This window comes from Chaetura pelagica, unplaced genomic scaffold, assembly GCF_000747805.2.
Source record: "Chaetura pelagica isolate M959 unplaced genomic scaffold, ChaPel_1.0 scaffold82, whole genome shotgun sequence".
Classification (NCBI taxonomy): Eukaryota; Metazoa; Chordata; class Aves; order Apodiformes; family Apodidae; genus Chaetura; species Chaetura pelagica.
Genome location: NW_009952990.1, coordinates 2,805,323 through 2,825,631, shown reverse-complemented (window position 1 = coordinate 2,825,631; position 20,309 = coordinate 2,805,323). Strand labels below are relative to the sequence as shown.

Sequence of the window (20,309 nt, the reverse complement as noted above, 5' to 3'; positions counted from 1 at the left end):
CCCTACAAGCTGCTTTGAGACTCCAGTTGTAGGGTTTGCACCTAAGAATGTGGTGCTGCACAAACATACCCCACTGTGTTCTAATTCTCCTGTTAGGAGGGTGTGACTGTCTATCCTGTGTTTCAAAACAGCAGGCTGGGGCAGCTGGAGTGATAAGCAAGTGTGCTGCCTGTGGTGCTGCTTCCCGTTGTGTAGGTATGTTTGTATGGGAGAATTGCTCTGTGCAATGCAGATATGTCCTTCACTAGTGCATGCTTCTGGATCCTCTAGACAATGCCTGTGGAAATCCCAGCTTCAGGAATTTAATACCTGAATGTATTTGTTCGAACGTTGGACTTGTCTCTGAAACTTTAAAAGTTGAAAGTCTGTAAAAGTTGCAAATGATGTACAGCTAAACAGTCGTAGATAGCTAGTTTTATGCCGTTACGCTTTAATGTAGAATTATTCAAGTCTTGAGTTTCCTGAAATTCGAGGGTTTGTAACAGAGACAAAATATAGAAGAGATCGTAATAGAAGGGGAAAATTTTATAATTTGAGCTTATTTTTATGTACTCTTTTTCTTTTCTGCTGCTGCTAACTATGGTAACATATTTGAAAATGCTAGCTGACAACCAAACTGGCTTGTTCCCATTTCTGTTTAAAGTTGAACAATGGCTGAATAGCAAATGACAGTCTGTATCCCAGGTCCTGTAATATAAAAGAATAGGTAGTGTGAGTACTGAGCATCAGTTGCCCTGATTTATGTTAATAGGATTACATTTCCATGGTCCTTTGAAGTCCTGATAGACTCGTAGCATTTCAGGCAATTTCAGCATCAGGTTAGTGCATCACAGTCTCCTGGTTGAGACAAGGATGCTATGAAGAAATCTGCTTTATTGTATAGCTTTTTTCCTGGTAAAGTCTATAAAGTCTTGTCTAATATCCTCATTCTGGGTTCTTTCTGTTCAGGAAAAAAAACAAAAAAGCTTTAATTTTAAAAGCTAAGAAATCAAATTTCTTTTATTTTCCTTCTTAGACTCTGCAGGAGAATATCTCACTGAAACAAAATGGGTTGTGAGGTGTAGCTGAAAGGATTAGAAACTGCTGATCTTATGTCATTCTGTTCCAGAATATTACACATCTTATTTTTTTCGATGTTAATGAATGAAATAATAGCCAATAAAATACATTATTTTGGCAACAAAAGTGAAAAAAATCGTCAACACCCTTTAGTCTAGACAGATCAGAACTTGTTTCAAGGTAGCATTAGTATTTGCAGTCCAGGAATATGACTCATTTCTGCAAACTTGAATGGACTTGTGAAACTAGTTGCAGTTTCCCGTAAGCTTCTTAACTACGAATTCAAGTCCAAACATTGTTTGAGATGCTACTTTTAATCTTCTAAGTGCTATATAAGTATTGCTAAGTAAAAGTAGAGCTGTGCAGCTAGTTCTAAAAATACATTATTGAATTTTATGTATGTGAATTTGGGAGATTTGTACATGCAAACAAGTAACGTGAGCAGTTAATCTTACTTACCTGGCATTACCCAGCATACAGAAATATTATCTTATGGCTTCCACCCTCTTCAAGGTCAGTTTAATGGCTTTTTCTTACCAAGTATGAGATATCTTCAACATAGTAGTTCCTGTAGTAACAGGAATGTGTCAGAGTATCTTGGCTTATGTAGTACATTGGTAAACTCTCTTCTTACTGAAATAGTTGACAGGGAACATGGATTTTGAAAATATGTTTAAAGGGTCAATTGCATCTCTGCTCTGTCTTAAATTGCATGTCTTTCCTATGTGATAAAATACATATGAGCTAATAGGAATCCAGTGGGAGATGATTTGTGTGCACACTTGGTGTGTGAAATGCACTGACTTTATCATGTGAAACTGAGGAGAGAAATTTAATTTATGAACAAGATAATATCTAATCTTTATGGTGTGTCTGGTTTTGGAAGTTAATGAATGGCACTGGGTTTTTCTTTCTAGGCAATCTAATAAATCACGAGATTTAACTCTCAAATGAAATTGCATACATACACTTAAAAATAGCAGTTGGCTATAAGTCTTGTCAGGCAGATGTATTGGAGATACAAATCTGTAATGATCCCATTTTTCAGTGTTGGCAGAATTGTACAACTGAAGAATATAGGTTTTCCTTACCCCTTGTCATTTATACATGTGGGGGGCTTGCTGTCTTAGGTCATCATGGGTTGGTTTTATTTAATATATTTTGAACAGGTCTTGGGATCTGCTTTTCTATAATAAGAATCTTTCAGCACTCTCAGTAAGCAGACTGACACACAGCAGTGGCTTAAAATAGACACAAACATTTAATGTCTTGTGAAGCATTTCTCTGTCTGGTACCAGTCTTAGCCCTGTGCTCTAGGTAAACCAAACTTGAACTCCTCTGATCTTAGTGTTCCTAGTGGACACTTGCAGTTGTTCAGGAGCTGTTTTGCGGGCTGGTTAAACATCCCTGTTTATAGAGTGATGCTTTAGGTGGGGTGGACAGCTGAGGGGAGTAGCAGCGGGAACATTTCAGAACATGTAGTAAAAGCTCTTTAAAGTATACAGCCATGGACTGACTCCCTTCACTTGTGAACCCTAGTTCACAAGAACTAGGGTTCTTGCTTATAGAATTAAAGGAAAAAGCATAGGTGCTTACTATGAATATTTCTAGAGGTCACTATTTAGGATGAGGTGGATTGTGTCTAAGAAGAGTTTCCTCACTGGCTACAGCTAGCTAAAAGTAGAGGTGGGCCTTTTCTAAGTGTGCTGGCTTAAACATAGAATTTCACCTATTTTGCAGGTACTATGCTGTATTATGAAGTGCATTCACTCTCCTTTGACTGTCCTTAATAATCACATGTACATTACATATTTATTGAAAATGTCAGTATGGTGGACAGCAGCATTATACTGAGAAGGCAGCTTTTCCTTTCATTATGCTCAGGTATAAATCTTGCCCGTAAGCATTTGCAAGTTCTTTAAAAGGACTTTAATACGGCTATAATTAAAATTTTCATAGTACAAACTTATAATTAACTATGCATGTGTACAGAAGTATTCTTGTTAATTTTAATTCACTCCTTACTATGTTCTGAGGTTTTTTCCCTCAGCTGCTCAAGCTAAGTTTATTCACAATTACAAAAACCCTTAGTTTCCAGCATTGCACTGTAAATTGCTAAGAAGGGAGTACAGGCTTTCTTTAACATTATTTTCAACTGATGAAGCTGAAAGATCAAATAAGAAGTTTTTCTATAAAAGAATGAACAAATAATAATAAAAAGCACTGTAGAAAATAAACAAGCAAGCTAATGATCACTGATTTATTTTTTTAATGAAAACATTTGTTTGTGATGGGATATGAAGTAGTCTTCATATTCAAGAGCACTTCTTTTGAATTGAACTTGTTCATTATTATTATAATCTCTAAATAAGGCAACTATTCTAGCCAGCTTTATATATAAATGTGAGCAAAGATTTCAAGTTAGTTCTGTATCGTAATCATGAAGAAGAGTTACACATAGTTTTCAATCAGTTGCAAAGGCAGAAATAAAGTATTTGTAGACGTCTTCCCTTAAAAGAAAACAAAAAACAACCCAGAACTTTATTATGATGGAAACTGATATACTTTCAAGCACACATGCTTCAAAATAGGTTAGAATTTACTGAGATGTGATTACACACCTGGTCATATGGTGAGTATTCTCCCTGCTGTCTGCTGTATGTCACTTTATAAATTGCCTGATTGCTAGTCACTTATTTACAAAATTATTTTGCAGGAGTGGATTAGGACTCATTTTATTGAGAACTGTACCAGTATACAGGAAGAGTTTGTGCCTTGCATGTCTTACGAATTGAAATATGGGGGGGGGGGTTGTTTTGTTTTTTGGTTTTTTTTGCTTAAATGCTAGGCTTTTATATAAGCAGCCATATTCTTATAGGAGTGTTCAACATACAAAAATACTGCTGAGTAAAGTGACACCATTCGTATTTTTTCTAGGACACGTGAGTTGCTAGAATGAGAAGCAAATAATGGGTAGTAAGGTTGGTGGATTTAGGCTGTGGTTGGACTTGATGATGTTCAAGGTCCTTTGCAACCAGGATTATTCTGTGATTCAATTCTGGGTTCCCCAGTTAATGAAGTTACATTGGTTTATGATTTGTCTCAAGGACTGGCATCATCCTGTGAATCTTGCTCCCTTGAGGAATGGTCTCTGGCATGGGTTTATTTCCTAATAGTGTCTGCTGCTTAAGTTAGATCTTCTAGTTGTAATCGAATATTGGCATATTTTTTCTTTCCTTGGAAATAAAACTTTCCTGGTCTGGATAGTTGAGGATTTTTTGCACTTTTTTTGCATTTCTTTATCCTTCTCTGAAAAAATAAGTATGAAGGGTAGGACATAATTGAACGTAATCAGCAATCCTATTCTTGGAAAGTCAGAGAAGGGACAAATGTAAAGATACCTACAAATAAGGGGGGAAAAATTAAATGGTTGTGTGATTGCTGATTGAAGGACCAACCAAGAACCAGTTAGGTGAAAGCTGAAGCAAGTCTGTTAGCAATTCTGTACAAAATTGGTTTGATTTTGTACATTTTCTGTTCCTTACTGTATTGAGGAGTATTTAGATAGACCCTTTTTGAGTTTTTTCAGTGTAGTAGATAGGGAAGGATGTAAATTCTGGTCTAGGGAGGATTATTCAGTACTAGAAGTGTTTTGTAATACGTGACATTATGGCAATATATGGCATATACATAGCAAAACTTAAACATTTTAAGTAACTGTCTTCTGTAGTAGTTGCTAATTTCAGGCATACCCAATATTACTGAGTTCTGATAAAATAGATTTCTCTGACTATCGTGCCCCCTTAGTGGGAAAGTTCAGAACAATGTTCAGAACTTTTTTTTAAAAAAGAGATTGAATTTGTCAGGACTGACTTGAGTAGCCTTGAGCTTACAGCTTAGACATAAAAATGAGATGGGGATTCATAGAGTCATGCTGCAGTTGTCCTTTTTTTGTGTAACTGAAATTGTGTGTTGTTTTGTTTTGTTGTCTCACACCCTTGTCTTACTGGACAAGCAACATGTTATTCTCATGGAAATAATGAAGCAGAAGGTTTAAAAGGAATTATTCTAGTGCCTGAAGGGGATACAAGAGAGCTGGGGAGGGACTTTTTGCAAGGGCAAGGAGTGATTGGACAAGGGGTAATGGTTTTAAACTGCAAGAGGGTAAATTTTGATTAGATATTAGGGAGAAATTCTTTAGTGTGAGAGTAGTGAGACACTGGCTCAGGTTGCCCAGAAAAGTTGTGAATGCCTTATCCCTGGAAATGTTCAAGGCCAAGTTGGATGGGGCTTGAAGCAACCAGGTCTAGTGGGAGGTGTCCCTGCCAATGCAGGAGAGTTGGAACAAGATGATCTTTAAGGTCCCTTCCAACCCAAATCAGTCTGTGATTCTGTGTGATTTATTTTAAGTGAGACTGCAGTGTTTTATCATTTGTTATGCAGGTGTTTCTTTGTGATTGCCCCTGCAGCAACAGGGTGTATACCTGAGGAAATGTAGTCTGAACTACTTCTTCAGATGTGCCTGACAGAGAACCTAACTGCAAGAGGCCATGGCTCTAGAATCAGCTCTGGGAATATTTAATTAAACTTGAAAGATCCAGGGTTTTTTTGGGTTATAATAGAAACAGTGCAGTAGTTCTTTTTCTAGTTTGGGGGAAGAATAAGGATAAGTTAAAACTTGGTTGGTATGTTTGAATTTTTAGTTGGGAGAAGAGTGGTATCCTTAGAGCAAAAGAGTACCTATCAGCAGAGGTGAACTATAAAAAATTACACAAAACTGCATTTTCCCTAGATGTATTGGCTGTGCTTTCTGCAGTTCTCTTCCTTCTTCTTCAGCAAATCTTCGAGTGTTTGCTTTAGATGGGATTACTCTCCTGTGATCAGAAGACAATGATTTCATTCATTAATCTTATAGTCAAACTGTTAGGTAGGTTCCTGAGCATCATTGTTTAGAAAAATATGTAAAACATGCTTTTCAGCCAACCTGATGATGCTTTCTGTAAGTAAAAGAAAGCCCTGTAAGCATCAGCAACATAGCATGTTGAAGAATCTTGTGTAAAACAAATAACACTGAACAAATCAGTCTGGCTTTGTAGGGTTTGCAGTATTGTGAATATAAGCCTTATAATTTCAATTGACAGTGTTTGGTCTTCTTTCATGGATTTAAGATTTAAGGGTTTCTATCATGATACTTGAGTTAAGCAGACTTCAACTTGTACTGATAAGTCATGAAAACAGCTTGTCTTGTTTTCATTAGAAATGTGGTTTTTTTGTTGTTTATTTTTTAAGTCTCTGTAGAGATAGAGAGGGAAAAATAGCCTTGCAAGTAGGCAGTAAATAATGTAGAGCTTAGGAAAAGTTAGTGGATGTCTCTTTGCTGAAAGAGAGTGAAAGATATTTTGAGGTGGAGAGTGAGAATCTTGACTCTACCCACGAAGACAACATCTGTCCTTGTTAAAAGGTGCCTCTGCTTAGAATATGTGTTTATTTGTTTTAACAGTTAGTTGGCAGAAGGAATGTCTGTTGTCATGACCTTACATTTCTCCCCTGCTGCTAAGAACAAAATTAACTTCACTGGTGTGCTTTTATTTTCCAGTCTGTTTTTTTCCATTTTGTCTCATAATTTTTGTGTGCATTCTTACAAACTCAATGAAAACAGTAATAATTTTGAGTTTTAATGCTGCCGAAAGAGTGGAAAATCATTTATAATGCTACTCTCAGTACTTCAACTCCCCAACTTGAAACAGTAATTTGCCAACAAGTGAGATAATCAAAATTAAGTGCTTGGGCAGCTTAATGTTGACAAGTATCAGTACTGGAACCTGCTTCTCTAGATTTGCATTTTAACAATGCAAAATAATAAACCAATAAACTTGTTTGGCCACTTGGATGACATAAGCCTCCACACTGCAATTTTTGTTGAGCAGATAGCTTGTAATGTTAGCAATAGAAAATGGTACCATGAATGACTGCTTTCAAAATGCTCTTTAGTGTTGTTTGGTAGGACTTTCTGATACATAGATGGGATCATTTCTACAGCTTGTACAGTTGTGTGTGGGCGTGGTGTAATATGTACAGTTAGCAGTTTGCTTCATTTGTGGTATCATCCAAGAGGCATATGCAGGTAATCTGAAAGTCCTGTGCTACAGGTTACTGTGTACAAAACACTTTATATGCTAAGGACTCAAGACTGAGTGGAATTTCAAGCATATGTAGAGTATCACAAATCCTTATTTACTTCAGTGATTAGTCTGCTAATAGGAAAGTATCATTTACATTTTTGTTTCCTTAGTTGCTTGTAAGTAAAGATTTTGAAAAACTAGTTGAGTATACAGTATGTGAACTTTTTTCTGTTGTGTCTTTACAGGAGTGCCAAAGTCAGATCTTCTACATACAAGATCTCTAAGGGGGCACAGAGACTGCTTTGAAAAATTCCATTTAATAGCAAATCAGGACTGTTCGCGATCAAAGCTTTCTAAAAGCCCATATGCAGAAGTAAAAAATATCTTGAGCAAAAAAATTAACTGGATCATACAGTATGCACAAAACAAGGATTTAGACTCTGATTCTGAAAGCTCAAAAACATCTCAACACCAGCTTTTTAACTTCAGACATCAGACTGATAGAAAATTACTCCCACAGTTTGACTCCCCAGTACCTAGATACTCAGCAAAATGGATAGGTGGGAAATCTGGAGACATCTCGAGCTGCTCACAAACTCTTTTGGAACAAAGAGAATCCTCTGACTTCAGACTTGGCGTGTTACAAGAAGCAGGTGCTACCTTCTGTTGCAGCAGTGTTTTGTGGTCTAATCATAACCAAGTCCAGAAACCTGAAAAAGCTGAAGGTGATTCACTTACCAGTGTTCATAGAAGGCATCCTCAGTACAGCAGGGAAGAATGTAAGTATTTGTTTACATGCAATCAAGCAGTCAAGGCCATCCTTTGAAATGTTTCTCAAAGATTTCATGCCCCCACAGGGCAGTAATTCATATCCTGAATTCCAGCTTGTAACAGTTTGGAGTTAATATAAAATCTGTGAAGAAAAAGGCTACATGGCTAAGCAAGTAGTATGGAGGCTTTTGTGGGTGTAGGAGTTCTGGTTGGTTGGGTTTTGTTGGGGTTTTCTTGTTTGGTTGGTATTTTTCTGTTTAACTTTCCTCTTGTGTATACACAAATGTGATACAGGACACACTTAATTTACACAAGTTACTGTTACAGTTGATTGCAGTCACTTCAATATGTTAGTCGTGGCAGTTGCATAGCTTTGCTTGTGGAGATTACTGAACTCCTGAAAGTAACTGTCTTTCTGAACTTGTGCAGTGCCGGGAGTTATATTTTGCACAGAGCTGCCCTAAGCAAGAGGAGAAATTAGAGGTAAGGTATCAGAGTAAGTCTAAAAGGCTGCCCTAAGCAATAGGGGAAATTAGAGGGAAGGTAGCAGAGCAAACATAAGTTAAATATTCTTAATAGTAGCAGTCTTTTCTTGTGCATTATACTAGGTTATTCTTTTTCTGTATATTGAGCATAAGAAAATGGGAAGGTCCTTAAACCATCATGTTCTTTTAAAGGCTGTAGCAGTAAACCTGAGAAATCATTTCATAGAACAATTAAGGTTGGAAGGGACCTTAAAGATCATCAAGTTCCAACCCCCCTGCCATTAGCAGGGAACCCCACCACTAGGCCAGGGTGCACAAAACCTCATTCAACCTAGTCTTAAAAATCCTCCAGGGACATGGCATCAACCACCTCCCTGGGCAACCCATTCCAGTTCCTCACCACCCTTACAGTGAAGAATTTCTTCCTAATATCTAACCTAAATATTCCCACTCTCAGTTTAAAACCATTACCCCTTGTCCTATCACTATCTTCTCTGATGAAAAGCCCCTCCCCAGCTTTCCTGTAGGCCCCTTCAAAACTGGAAGGCTGCTATAAGGTCTCCCCAGAGCCTTCTGTTCTCCAGGCTGAACAGCCCCAACTCTCTCAGCCTGTATTCATAGCAGAGGTGCTCCATCATCTCGGTGGCCCTTCTCTGGACCCTCTCCAACAGGTCTATATCTTTCTTGTGCTGAGGGCACCAAAACTGTACACAGTATTCCAGGTGGGGTGTCACAGGAGCAGAGTAGAGGGGCAAAATCACCTCCTTGGTCCTGCTGGCCACACTTCTTTTGTTGCAGCCTAGGATGCAGTTGCTCTCTGGGCTGCAGCACACACTGGTGGCTCATGTCAAGCTTCATCAAGTTCTCATCAACTGCTATCCTCAAGTCCTTCTCCTCAGGACTGCTCTCCAGCCATTCTTCCTCCAACCTGTGTTTGTGCCTAGGGTTGTGTCAACCCAGGTGCAGAACCTTGCACTTGGCCTTGTTGGACTTCATGAGGTTGGCACTGGCCTCTCAGGTCCCTCTGGATGGCATAGCTTCCCTCTAGGGTGTCAACCACACCACACAGCTTGGTATCATCAGGAAATTTGCTGAGGATACACTCAATCTCACTGTCCACGTCTCCAGCAAAGATGTTAAACAGCACTGGTCCCAGTATTGACCCCTGAGGGACACCACTCATCCCTTACCTCCATTTGGACATAGAGCCATTGACCACAACTCTCTGGGTGTGGCCATCAAACCAATTTTTTATCCACCGAGTGGTCCATCTGTCAAATCCATGCTTTGTCAGTTTGGAGACCAGGTTTTCTTGTGGACAGTGTAAAATACCTTGCACAAATCCAGGCAGATGACATCAGTTGCTCTGCCACCATCCACCATCTCTGTAGCCTTGTAGAAGGCCACCAGATTGGACTTGCGCTTAGTGAAGCTATGTTGGCTGTCACCAATCACCTGTTTATTTTCCATGTGCCTTATCAGACTTTCCAGGAGGATCTGCTCCATGACCTTACCAGGCACAGAGGTGAGACTGACTGGCCTGTATTTCCCTGGGTCTTCCTTTTTCCCCTTTTTAAAAACAGGGACTATGTTCCCTTTTTTTCCAATCAGCAGGAACCTCACCAGACTGCCAGGACCTCTCAAGTATGATGGACAGAGGCTTAGAAATCTCATCTGCCAACTCCCTCAGGACCCATGGATGAATCCCATCAGATCCCATAGATTTATGCACCTTCAGGTTCTTTAGATGGTCACGAACCTGCTCTACACCTATGGTGGAGGGTAATTCATTCTCCCAATCCCTGCTTTCACCTTCTGTGGCTCTTGTGTTGTGGTTGGAGCACTTGCCAGAGAAGACTGAAGCAAAGAAGTCATTGAGGACCTCAGCCTTTTCAATATCCTGTGTTGCTACCTCACCCGTTCCCTTCAGGAGAGGGCCTACCACTCTCCTTGGATGTCCTTTTCTTCCCAACATACCTAAAGAAGCTTTTCTTACTGTTCTTAACGTCCCTGGCAAGATTTAATTCTAGCAGGGATTTGGCTCTCCTAACCTGATTCCTAGCTGCTCGGACAACCTCTGTAATCCTCTGAGGATACCTGCCCTAGCTTCCACCCCCTGTATGCTTCCTTCTTAAGTTTGAGCTTTTCTAGGAGCTGCTTACTCATCCATGCCAGTCTCTTGGAGTTTCCACTTGGGATGCAATGCACTTGGGCCTGGAGAAGGTGATCCTTAAATATCAGCCAGCTTTCATGGGCCCCTCTACCCTCCAGGATGTTATCCCAAGACACTCTCGATCAAGAGCAGATCCCTGGAGAGGCTGAAATTTGCTTTTCTGAAGTCAAGGGTAGTAAGCTTGCTGTGAGCCGTCTTTGCTGCCCTAAGGATCATTTGATGACTCTGGTGGTATTGAAAGCAGTGGAAAATAAGTTACTTAAGAAAGTCACTAGAAGAAGTCTTTAGAAAAAAATATAGGATATTGCAGTATCTTTGGAATCATCCTGTGTGAAATGTGTTGGGACCAAGTTCCTAGAGATCCCTGAAGTTACCATCCTGCTCTTGGAACAGTGTCTGGTCCTAAAGTGCAATACCTCCACTCTTACTTTTGTAGATGAGGGAAGTAATTGGAGAGGGTTTCTGAATTTCAGAAGACCGGAGAAAGAAGACCAAAGAAGCTGGTAAAATACTCAGTGGAGAATTAGGTGATGAAAAACAAGGTAATAGTGGAATTCAGACTATTATAAGACAGAGTGATCAAGTACTGTAAGAAGTCAGTATCAGTTTTTTTAGGCTCTTTTTTTTTTTTTTTTAATCAGACTAAGAAACCTGTCCTTGCAAAGTTCAGTAATTTCTCATTCTTTTAGAAGAATTTTATTTAACCGCTGTCTGATGCTTCACATTGCATTTGTAGTAAATTAGTAGTCTTAAAACCATAAATCAAAACTGATATGTGCTGTTTGACCACCTGTCCTTTGGAGTCATAAATTGGGATTATATAAATCAGGACAGCAGTTAACAGGGGAATTAGGAAGGCTTGGCCTGGTTTATGGGGTTACCTAACTCAAGTTAGTGACTTGGAATTTCTCTCTCTGATCTCTGATTTCGGGACAGGGGAACATTAAGCTGTTTTCCTCAATTACTGAGGATAGTAACAGGGGCTTTTTCTTCCGCTTAACTTGCATAACACACTTTTGAGGCATTTTTTCTTTGTATTGTAAGTATTTGTTTAATCATTTTGCAGTATTTAGCTTTAAAAGACATTGATGTATAGAGACTGTGGTTAGATAAAGTTTGTGTTTTAGAGAAAAATCTAGTCAGACTTTCTGTGCCAGAATTAGGTACCTTATTGCAGTACCCCCACCATCAGGAGATAGTCTACTAAAAAAAACCCCAGAACTATTGTTAATGTGACTGTAAATAGCTTGGTCAATATTTCTTTATAATTTACCTCAGCTATGGATCGACTAATGTTTTAACATTTAAATTTGGTGTTCTGTTCCTTCTTCCTTTCCCTTCTATATCAGAATTATGTGACATGAAACAGTCCTGTCCTCATACACACACACTCACATAGTATGTGAACCTGCCTATCTGTTACAGTTGATGAAACACTCATGAAAATAATTAAGAAATGGGAAGTAACATCCTACCAGTGGGTATAAAAGGGGGAAAAAACCCCAGATTTTTATAAAGTTGTCAGTTACTGCATTAAATCCAGTCAGGGTTTTCATGGTGCTTAAAGGGTGGTAAGATGTGAGAAAGGAATCTTCAGTTGTATTGATAGCAGAAAATAGGAAGGAGCATCACTGCATGTGGCTGTTGGAGGAGAAATGTTCATTTGTTTCACTCTTAAGTGGCCTTATGTCTCAAGTAACAAGTAGGTTGTCTGAGTCATTGCCAACTTCTTTGGTTTGGCAATACTGACAGAAAGTTTAATATCCAACAACTGCAAGATGTGAGAAAGCTTGAAAAGATGGCTTAGGTTAATCTAGCAGTCCTCTGGGGAGGGAAAAAACTATTATTTTCAGAACTTACACTTTAAATTTGCAATATAGAAACTTCCTGTACTGAGAAATCTCTGAACAAAAGCTGTGTGGTTGCAGCATAGTTTTTTTCTCAAGTATGCAGTGAGAGCTTTGCTAAACTGCAGCATTGTTTTAAAACAATGGTTAAAAATTACAGGGTCTTAAAGCTTGTTTCAATGCCTTGTATTCCCATGTGGTGATCAGGATTGTCACACTTAACTGTGCTGCCAAGGGCATCTCAGCAGCAGGCATGGCAATAACCAGTCCCCACCAACATGTGTTCACCGCTGCTGGCCTGAGGGGTTTCCAGGAAGCAGGGCAGTGCTTCCCTACTTTCTGCTCTTTATCAAGAGCAGCACAGAAAACCTTCACATTTCCCTCCTCTGAGGTTTAATATGTATTTCTCTGAGGATGATGGATGTACACATAACCTGAGATACAGCAGGGCTTTTGGATGATGCAGAGGATCTGTTAGCTTGCACTAGGAACATAGCACAAGAAAGTGAGAAGTAAACCTACGTTTATACACTGGTCTTTGTAGTAAACCAAGATTTTTCTTCAGCATTTGTCACTGAGGTACTCAGTGGAAACTTTCTATATTATTGTATGCACAAAGCACAAAACTTGATAGTCAAAAGAGGTAGCTGTGTGCTGAAAATTCTGTCCAGAAGCTGTTTCCTTGTAGGCTTGCAAACATAGCAAGACTTAGCTCAGAATTGTCAACTTGCCCACAATTAAACAGACGTACTTGCAGGGTTACATGGAAACCACACAGTCAGAGGAAGGGAAAGTATATTAAGGTGTCAAGGAATTTACAAGCAGTTCTGGTTCTGGACACTATTGTTTAGATGGCTTGAGTTTCCAGCTTTTTCACATGGAAAGAGGTGGCTTTCCTATGGAGTAAATCCTTGTATATGTCAACACAAAAGAGAACATTTACAAACTTGTCACAAATGAGTGATAAATAACGTCGCCTCTTGACTTATTGCAACACATCTGTTCATTATTAGGATGCGAATTACTACCATTTGAGAAAGTAGGAGTCTACTTAGGAATGCTTCTGTGACTTTAGTAGTAGTAATAACAGATTTTCTTGTTACAGTGACTATGATGACTCCTGGACAGTTAAAGCAACTTAAAGAAAAACTGCTCAAGCAAATCCAGGGTAAGAATTTTTCAACACAATTTGTTTTGGGTTTGTGTTGCTTTGTAATAAAGAAATCTTGTTTCTTTGAAAAAAGAAAAAAAAATGTGATGGCTTTCCTGTCAGTTCAATTCAAAATGTAAATCTCTATATATCATGTTGCCATGTAAAACGAGAAACTTTTGGGTGGTATTATTATGTAATTGCCTAGAGTGTTGCAAGGTGTCACTTCAAGAATACGGTATTTTAAGTTTTTTTACTGGAATCATAAAATCATTTGGGTTGGAAAATCCAAGCATTAACCTAGCACTGCCTAGTCCACCACTAAACCATGTCCCTACGCACCACATCTGTATGTCCTTTAAATACCTCCAGGGATGGTGACTCCATTGTTGCCCTGGGCAGCCTGTTCCAGTGTTTGACAACCCTTTTGGTGATGAAATTATTCCTAATATCCAATATAATGAAAATGTTCAGCACTGCTTCTTAACTCTGTGAAAGTATGGGGACCAAGTGTATTAACCTAATAATGTTCTTGCAGATGTGTTTGAAGAGCTGACACAACAACTCCAAGAAAAGGACTCTTTGGCCTCAGAGCTCAATGTCCGTCATATCGCTATTGAGCAGCTGCTGAAGAACTGCTCCAAACTGCCATGTCTACAGATGGGACGAGCAGGGATGAAATCAAATGTCCCCATATAAAGGGAATACAACTTCTGTCCCTCTATATAGAGCTAACGTTTTGTAACAGCCTTGGTAACCAAGAAGTACAGGTGTACAGATATTTAGATGCTTTTAAGGAAACTTGGGCAGCTTTCTCTTTGCATTCATAATCTGTGAAAAGTCTATTCCACTTTGGGTTTAAAGAAAAAAGGCAAATATTTTAGGTATTAAAATCTACTGTAATAAGGTTTGGGATTATTTTTTTTTTGCATAACTACGCATGAGTGAATGAACTATGTGGTTTAATAATAAAATTGTTTTTAACAAAGAATGACCTGAATGCTGTAAACCTGCCTCCTTCATACAGAGGAAAAACAACAATTTGAGCTTTTATTGGGTCTGATCTTGTTACATCCAGAAGAGCTTTAATGAGAGAACAGTATTAATGAAACTCATGTTTTCTTATTTATTATGAGCAATATTTTATTACTGAAATTTTATACTAAATATCACTATTTTAGGTACTTTTCCAGATCTCTTTATAAAATGTATGGATTACTCTGTGTAATGTTTATGCATTGTGTATGATTGTTTATCCTTTTTCAGGTCTGTATCTTTCATGATACAATTTAAAAAAAAAAAAAAAAAGTTTCCCAAAGAGATGAATTTCACATGTTAAAGAAAAAAATGTGCTGGTGCATCACTTATTTTTATCAGCTTTAGAATTAACAAATTTGGTTTGTGAGAATTGTAGAGATGTTTAAAAAAAAAAAAAAAAAAGCCCAGGAACTCCTTTACATTTAAAACAAAAAATCCACTCTTTGGTTTTAATGCATAGAAGTTGAAGTTTTTTTATACGTGTGAAATTTTCAATGCTGAAAAATTACTTTGAAGAAACTAAATAAATTTGTAATACTACATTACCTTGTTATAGTTTTTTTTATAAAGTTGCATGAGACTATGGTAGTGTTTTAATTTTGAAATGCCAATAATGATACATTTTAAAGTAGAACAGCTTTTTTTAAACTTCCATCAGTCTACCTTACCAAGAAATCTTAGTTAATCTTTGTCAAAAAGACCGTGGAGCTGTATTTATGTATTCGAAATTTGCCAAGTTGCCCTGAAAAAGTCGGGGATGGGGGATAAGCTCCACTGTTCCCCCCTCAAAACTAGTCTTCATGCTTTCTGATTTTATCATTTCAGGTGAAAGCAGGGAGTAATTTATATAGCTGAGCTGAAGGAATGACTATACATGAAGAAAGGTTCAGATTTTATTTTAAAATCAAACTGAGAAGTAAGCTGAAGTTCAGACTAGGTTTACTGATTGCCCTCCCTGTAGTGGTATCTGGACTACATAGGGCAGGTTGGTTAATTTTATTTTTCTGTAATGCATTTCTGGAAGGACACTCTGAAAAGTTTGGAAGAGCTCAGGAGTATGCATTGGGAATTTGAGCTTGCCTAGTGTCTGGATATTTTGTGGTTCAGAAGAGGAAAAAAATCAGTAGTGTCATTGCTTGCATACACAAGTGGGCTGGTAAGTAAATGTTCACTAGCTAATCCCTAATTATAGTTATAGAAAATTGGTTAATCTCCATGTGCAAGTCTGTAAACCTTACTAATGCAGTACTAAGGTAACTGCAATTGTAAGGTGAGAGAAAAATATTGTTACTCATCTGTGGAAATGGCTGTTGTACATGAGTGATCTGGATCTCAGATTCCCCAGGTGTCTGATCAGACTGATGAAGGTCTTAATTTTATTTCACTGGATAGTGAGGAGAATTGAGTTATAGGGGTGTCAGGGGGACGGAGTTAGGCTTTTCTCTGTGATGACCAGTGATAGGACAAGGGGTAATGGGTGTAAATTGGAGCATAGGAGGTTCAAGGTGAATATCCAAAAACATTTTTTTACTGTAAGAGTGACAGAGCACTGGAACAGGCTGCCCAGGGAGGTTGTGGAGTCTCCCTCACTGGAGACATTCAAAACCCACCTGGATGAGTTCCTGTGTGATGTACTCTAGGTGACCCTGCTCTGGCAGGGGGGTTGGACTGGATGATCTCTCGAGGTCCCTTCCAGCCCCTAAGATTCTATTATTCTATGATACTTAGCACTTCTGCTGGTTGCTTTTGTGGGAATTAAAAGCATAGCAACTACACTTTCAAATCTATCCTACTATGTTTCAAAGTATTTTATTTCTGGTAGGTTAGATTAGGGTTTGTGGGTTTTTTTAATCCAGGGAAGGCTGAGGGGGGTTATTTTGGTTTTAAGAGGAGTTATAATTAGGAGGGATAACTTTTGGATGCATAAGCCATGGAGGAAGAAATTTTTTAATGCTTTCCCTGTGAGTCAGGGCAAAATAAAAGCATACACCTAGCATTTGTGCTCAAAAGAAAATCTAGCTATATAGGTTTTTTTCTTAATCTCAAGATGCAGAGGGGATCAGCATCTTCTCCAGCTGTCTGGAAGCTCTGAACTGGAGTTGCTGCTGCACATCTGTGTAGCCCGGAGATATTCAAGAAGATAGATGTGGCTGTGTTCTTGATTTAAAGTAATGTGCTTTAAGAAAGAGCTCATACCATTACATGAGCAGGATTTCTCCTCATTGCTTTCCTGCCTTTCACTGGAAAATCTGTCCAGTGTAAATCTTGCAATACATTTCAGTTGTTCCTGTATATGAAATGTTGATTCTTGGAGTATTCAGATACAAGGTGCATGTACTTTAAGTTGTGAACAAGCTTTAACAAGGCAGAGGGCGAAAGACTTGCATTTGCAAAAGTGAATACTTGAGGCTATGAACACCTCTCAAAACCCAGTTTGAGAGTCTAAAAGCTTGCCAGTTATAAGCTATTGCTCGTTAAAGATGGTAAGAAGAACTGGCCAGAAACTGGCATGCTTAAACAGAAGGATCTCAATTAAATGCTCTCTGAAAACAGAGGCAGAATTGCTACTGATTTGGGGGGTTTTTTATTATTTTTTTTTCAATTGCTAGTGGTAAAGGGCAGAAACTGAATTCTCTTTTTAACAAAAGGAACATATTGCCAATAAAAAACATTCACCTAAAATGAATCCTGAAACTTCTTGTTACTTTATTTGTATTGCAGTGACTGGAGACCCCAACAGTGAGAACACAGCTGGATCTAAGGCTGGCTGAGACAGAAATTAAATTCACAAGGAGGAGTCTTACCTGATCAAAATGAGATCCATATATATAAATGAGCATACCACAAAGTTAGATTTATTTCAGAGCTTAATCTATCATGTTCCTGCAGATTCTTCCTTTTTTCAGAAGCAACTTGGTAACTGCATTATAAAAATGTTGCTCTCCCTTTTTCCTAATTTGGGATCTCACATTGGGCAGGGGTGTTCTGTTAGCACCCCTCAATGATAATGTATACACTGGTTTCCACAGCAACAGGCCATTTCCAGAGAGTGGATAGGGGGGTTGGGGTTTGTTGCTTTTTAATTAATCCAATGCTAGGAACAGAATTAATTTTGTTTGGGTTTTTTAGAAATATTTCTGCCACATAACACTTTTTACATAATGCAACTGTGTATGTCAAAATTTGAAACGTGGCAAATATATAATAGATTGCACAGGCAGTTAAATTTGTTTTGCAAGTATAAGATTTAGATCAACTACATATTTAAATACTGAGAATTAATTTTGAGGGAAATGTAAGAAAGCAGTCTGTTAATTTCTTCAGGTTAACAGATTGCTTATTTTACTAATATTTCCCCCTTTTTTTAAATTTTAAGAACAATGTTTGTGGTTTTTACTGGATATGAAATTAGTGAAGTATAACTGAAAAAACATCAGGAACCTTTCTGTAGGAATACCATTACAGAATCGAATAATGTTAGGGGTTGGAAGAGACTTCGAAAGATCATCTAGTCCAAAGCCCCTGACAGAGCAGGATCACCTAGAGTACATAACTTTCATAAAATAGATGTAGTTCTAAAACATCTCAAAATCATGATGCTCCTGGCTAAAGAGTTTAAATTCGTTAACTATGCAAGTAGATATCTTTGCTTTTTAAAAAAGTCCTTTTTTTAATTATGTTGTGTGAAGCAACCTCTATTCACTTTGGGTTTGCTAGCATCTTTTGGCTTTGGGTTTGTAAAAAATTATTTTGGAGAATCATAGAATGGTTTGAGTTGGGAGGGACCTTTAAGATCATTCCATTCCAATCCCCCTGCATGAGCAGGAACACCTCCTACCAGGCCAGATTGCTCAAAGTGCCTTTCAACACTTCTATAAGAGGGTGTCCAGAACTTTGCTGAGCAACATGTTCTGGTGTCTCACCACCCTCATAGAAAATAATTTATTCCTGATGTCTAACCTAAATTTACCCTCTTTGAAGTTAAAGCCATTACCCCTTGTCCTGTTGCTACTGCCCTTGTAAAAAGTCCCTCCTCAGGAACATTTCCTACAGGTGTTAAGATGGTGTGTTGGAATGAAGGGAAGTAGGAATGCCAGTGGCCATAAGTCTCCAGGGAGATTAAATTCTGCAGTAGGGTGGAAAAAACAAAGATGCTACCAAATTACTATTGTACAGTAGTGTAACAGTAACACAAGTCAATGGTGGATCCGGCAGTGAAATGAACAGCAGAACTTCATTGGGTTTTTCATCTCATTTAATTTGTATCACATGCAATGTCCATTGCTGTAGAGTCCTGAAACCTGCAGGAAATGTCTTGCAATCTGTTTTTTATCTAACACCTGCTTTAATGTTTATTTAAAGGACTGTTTTCCTCAATTACTGAGAACAAATTATTTTGCCAGTTGAACATGTAGTTATGTAGTTGTTTTCCATACCAGTCCTAAAGTGGCCACATAAGACACTTCCTGGTCCTTGCCTGCAGTAGCACCCTCCCTCTGATCACTCCACTCTGCACTCGAGTTGCCATTGAAAAGCCTGAGAAATGCCATCGTTCTTCTGTTAGCACAAACAACAACAACAAAAAAGCATAGCTAACTTTTCAGTACTTGTAATACCCAAAGATTTCCTCTCTGCCCCTCCAACCCTCCACCTGCATTCTTGGTGACCTTCCGGTGTCTTCCCTGCTCATGCCCTCACCATTTGGCTGCTGGCCACCCCCAGGTACAGGCACAGCTCTGCCTAACCCCCACTCAGGTTTTGGAAGTGGTGCTGCCACGTGAGGCAGCACCATGAGAACGAGGAGAAGTAAAATTACAGGCTGAAGTAGGATTGCTGACAGAGCAATTTACTGGTAGCTCAAGGATTCATGTGTAAAGCATGAACATGAAAAGGCAGAAAATCAGGAAGAAAGGAAGGGTGTTGAGCCTGCAGCTGGCATCGAGCCAGGTCATCGGTGTCATCAGCATCACTTTTGGTGCACGTGTGCTGTTCAGCTGTCCCCAGGGTCTGAGGCTCTGTTTTCACACCCAGCCCCTCCCATCACCCTGCCCCAGCTGATGCCTGCCTAGTCAGCCGCGGCTCCTCAGCCATCTCCCCCAGGTGTCAGCACGTTGGTGTTTAGCTGAGCAGCTCAGTAAGCCCTGCTGAGAGTCTGTGTGAGAGAGAGAGAAACAATAAGTACTTGCTTTGTGCTTTCAAGTTGTATGTATCACACTTAGAGTTGCATGTATCACTCTGCGTGGCTATGGATGGCAAAATGCAGTGACTCAGGCAGTTCAACGTGTCTGTGTTTGTATGGCAAATACAGTCTCTAGCTGCATGAAGGTGTATTGTAATAAGCCAGCTGAACCCAAGATAAGCAAATGTCCTTGATGCCAATGTCCTACATATGGGTATCAATGCTACAAGCCAAGTATTTCTGGAAGGAAAAAACCCAAAAAGCCTGACTGCTGTGTACAGGTCATAAGTTTGCAGGGAAGGTGATCACTTACAAAGCTAAGAAAGTTTTGTTTGCGCACAAACAGAGACAGCAACATTCTAACTGTGAAATTTAAAGGTGTCATTAAATGTACACCAGATGTGCTACTGGTGCTCCTAAAAGAAAAGGAAAAAAATCTTGATACTTCATTTGCAACACCACACCTACGTGCCCCCATGCTAGCT

At 38.9% G+C, this 20,309-nt stretch overlaps 1 protein-coding gene across 1 annotated transcript in view; it reads left to right on the top strand.

The window, feature by feature from the left end:
- Positions 1 to 14,370, top strand: part of LOC104387708 (chromosome unknown open reading frame, human C21orf91) — a 19,890-nt gene extending 5,520 nt beyond the window's left edge. The window contains exons 2-4 of the mRNA XM_009996490.1: positions 7,427 to 7,960; positions 13,563 to 13,625; positions 14,146 to 14,370. Coding sequence (XP_009994792.1) covers positions 7,427 to 7,960; positions 13,563 to 13,625; positions 14,146 to 14,306 — 758 coding nt within the window. The 3' untranslated portion in view covers positions 14,307 to 14,370. The remainder of the gene's footprint in view (positions 1 to 7,426; positions 7,961 to 13,562; positions 13,626 to 14,145) is intronic.
- Positions 14,371 to 20,309: the final 5,939 nt, after the last annotated feature.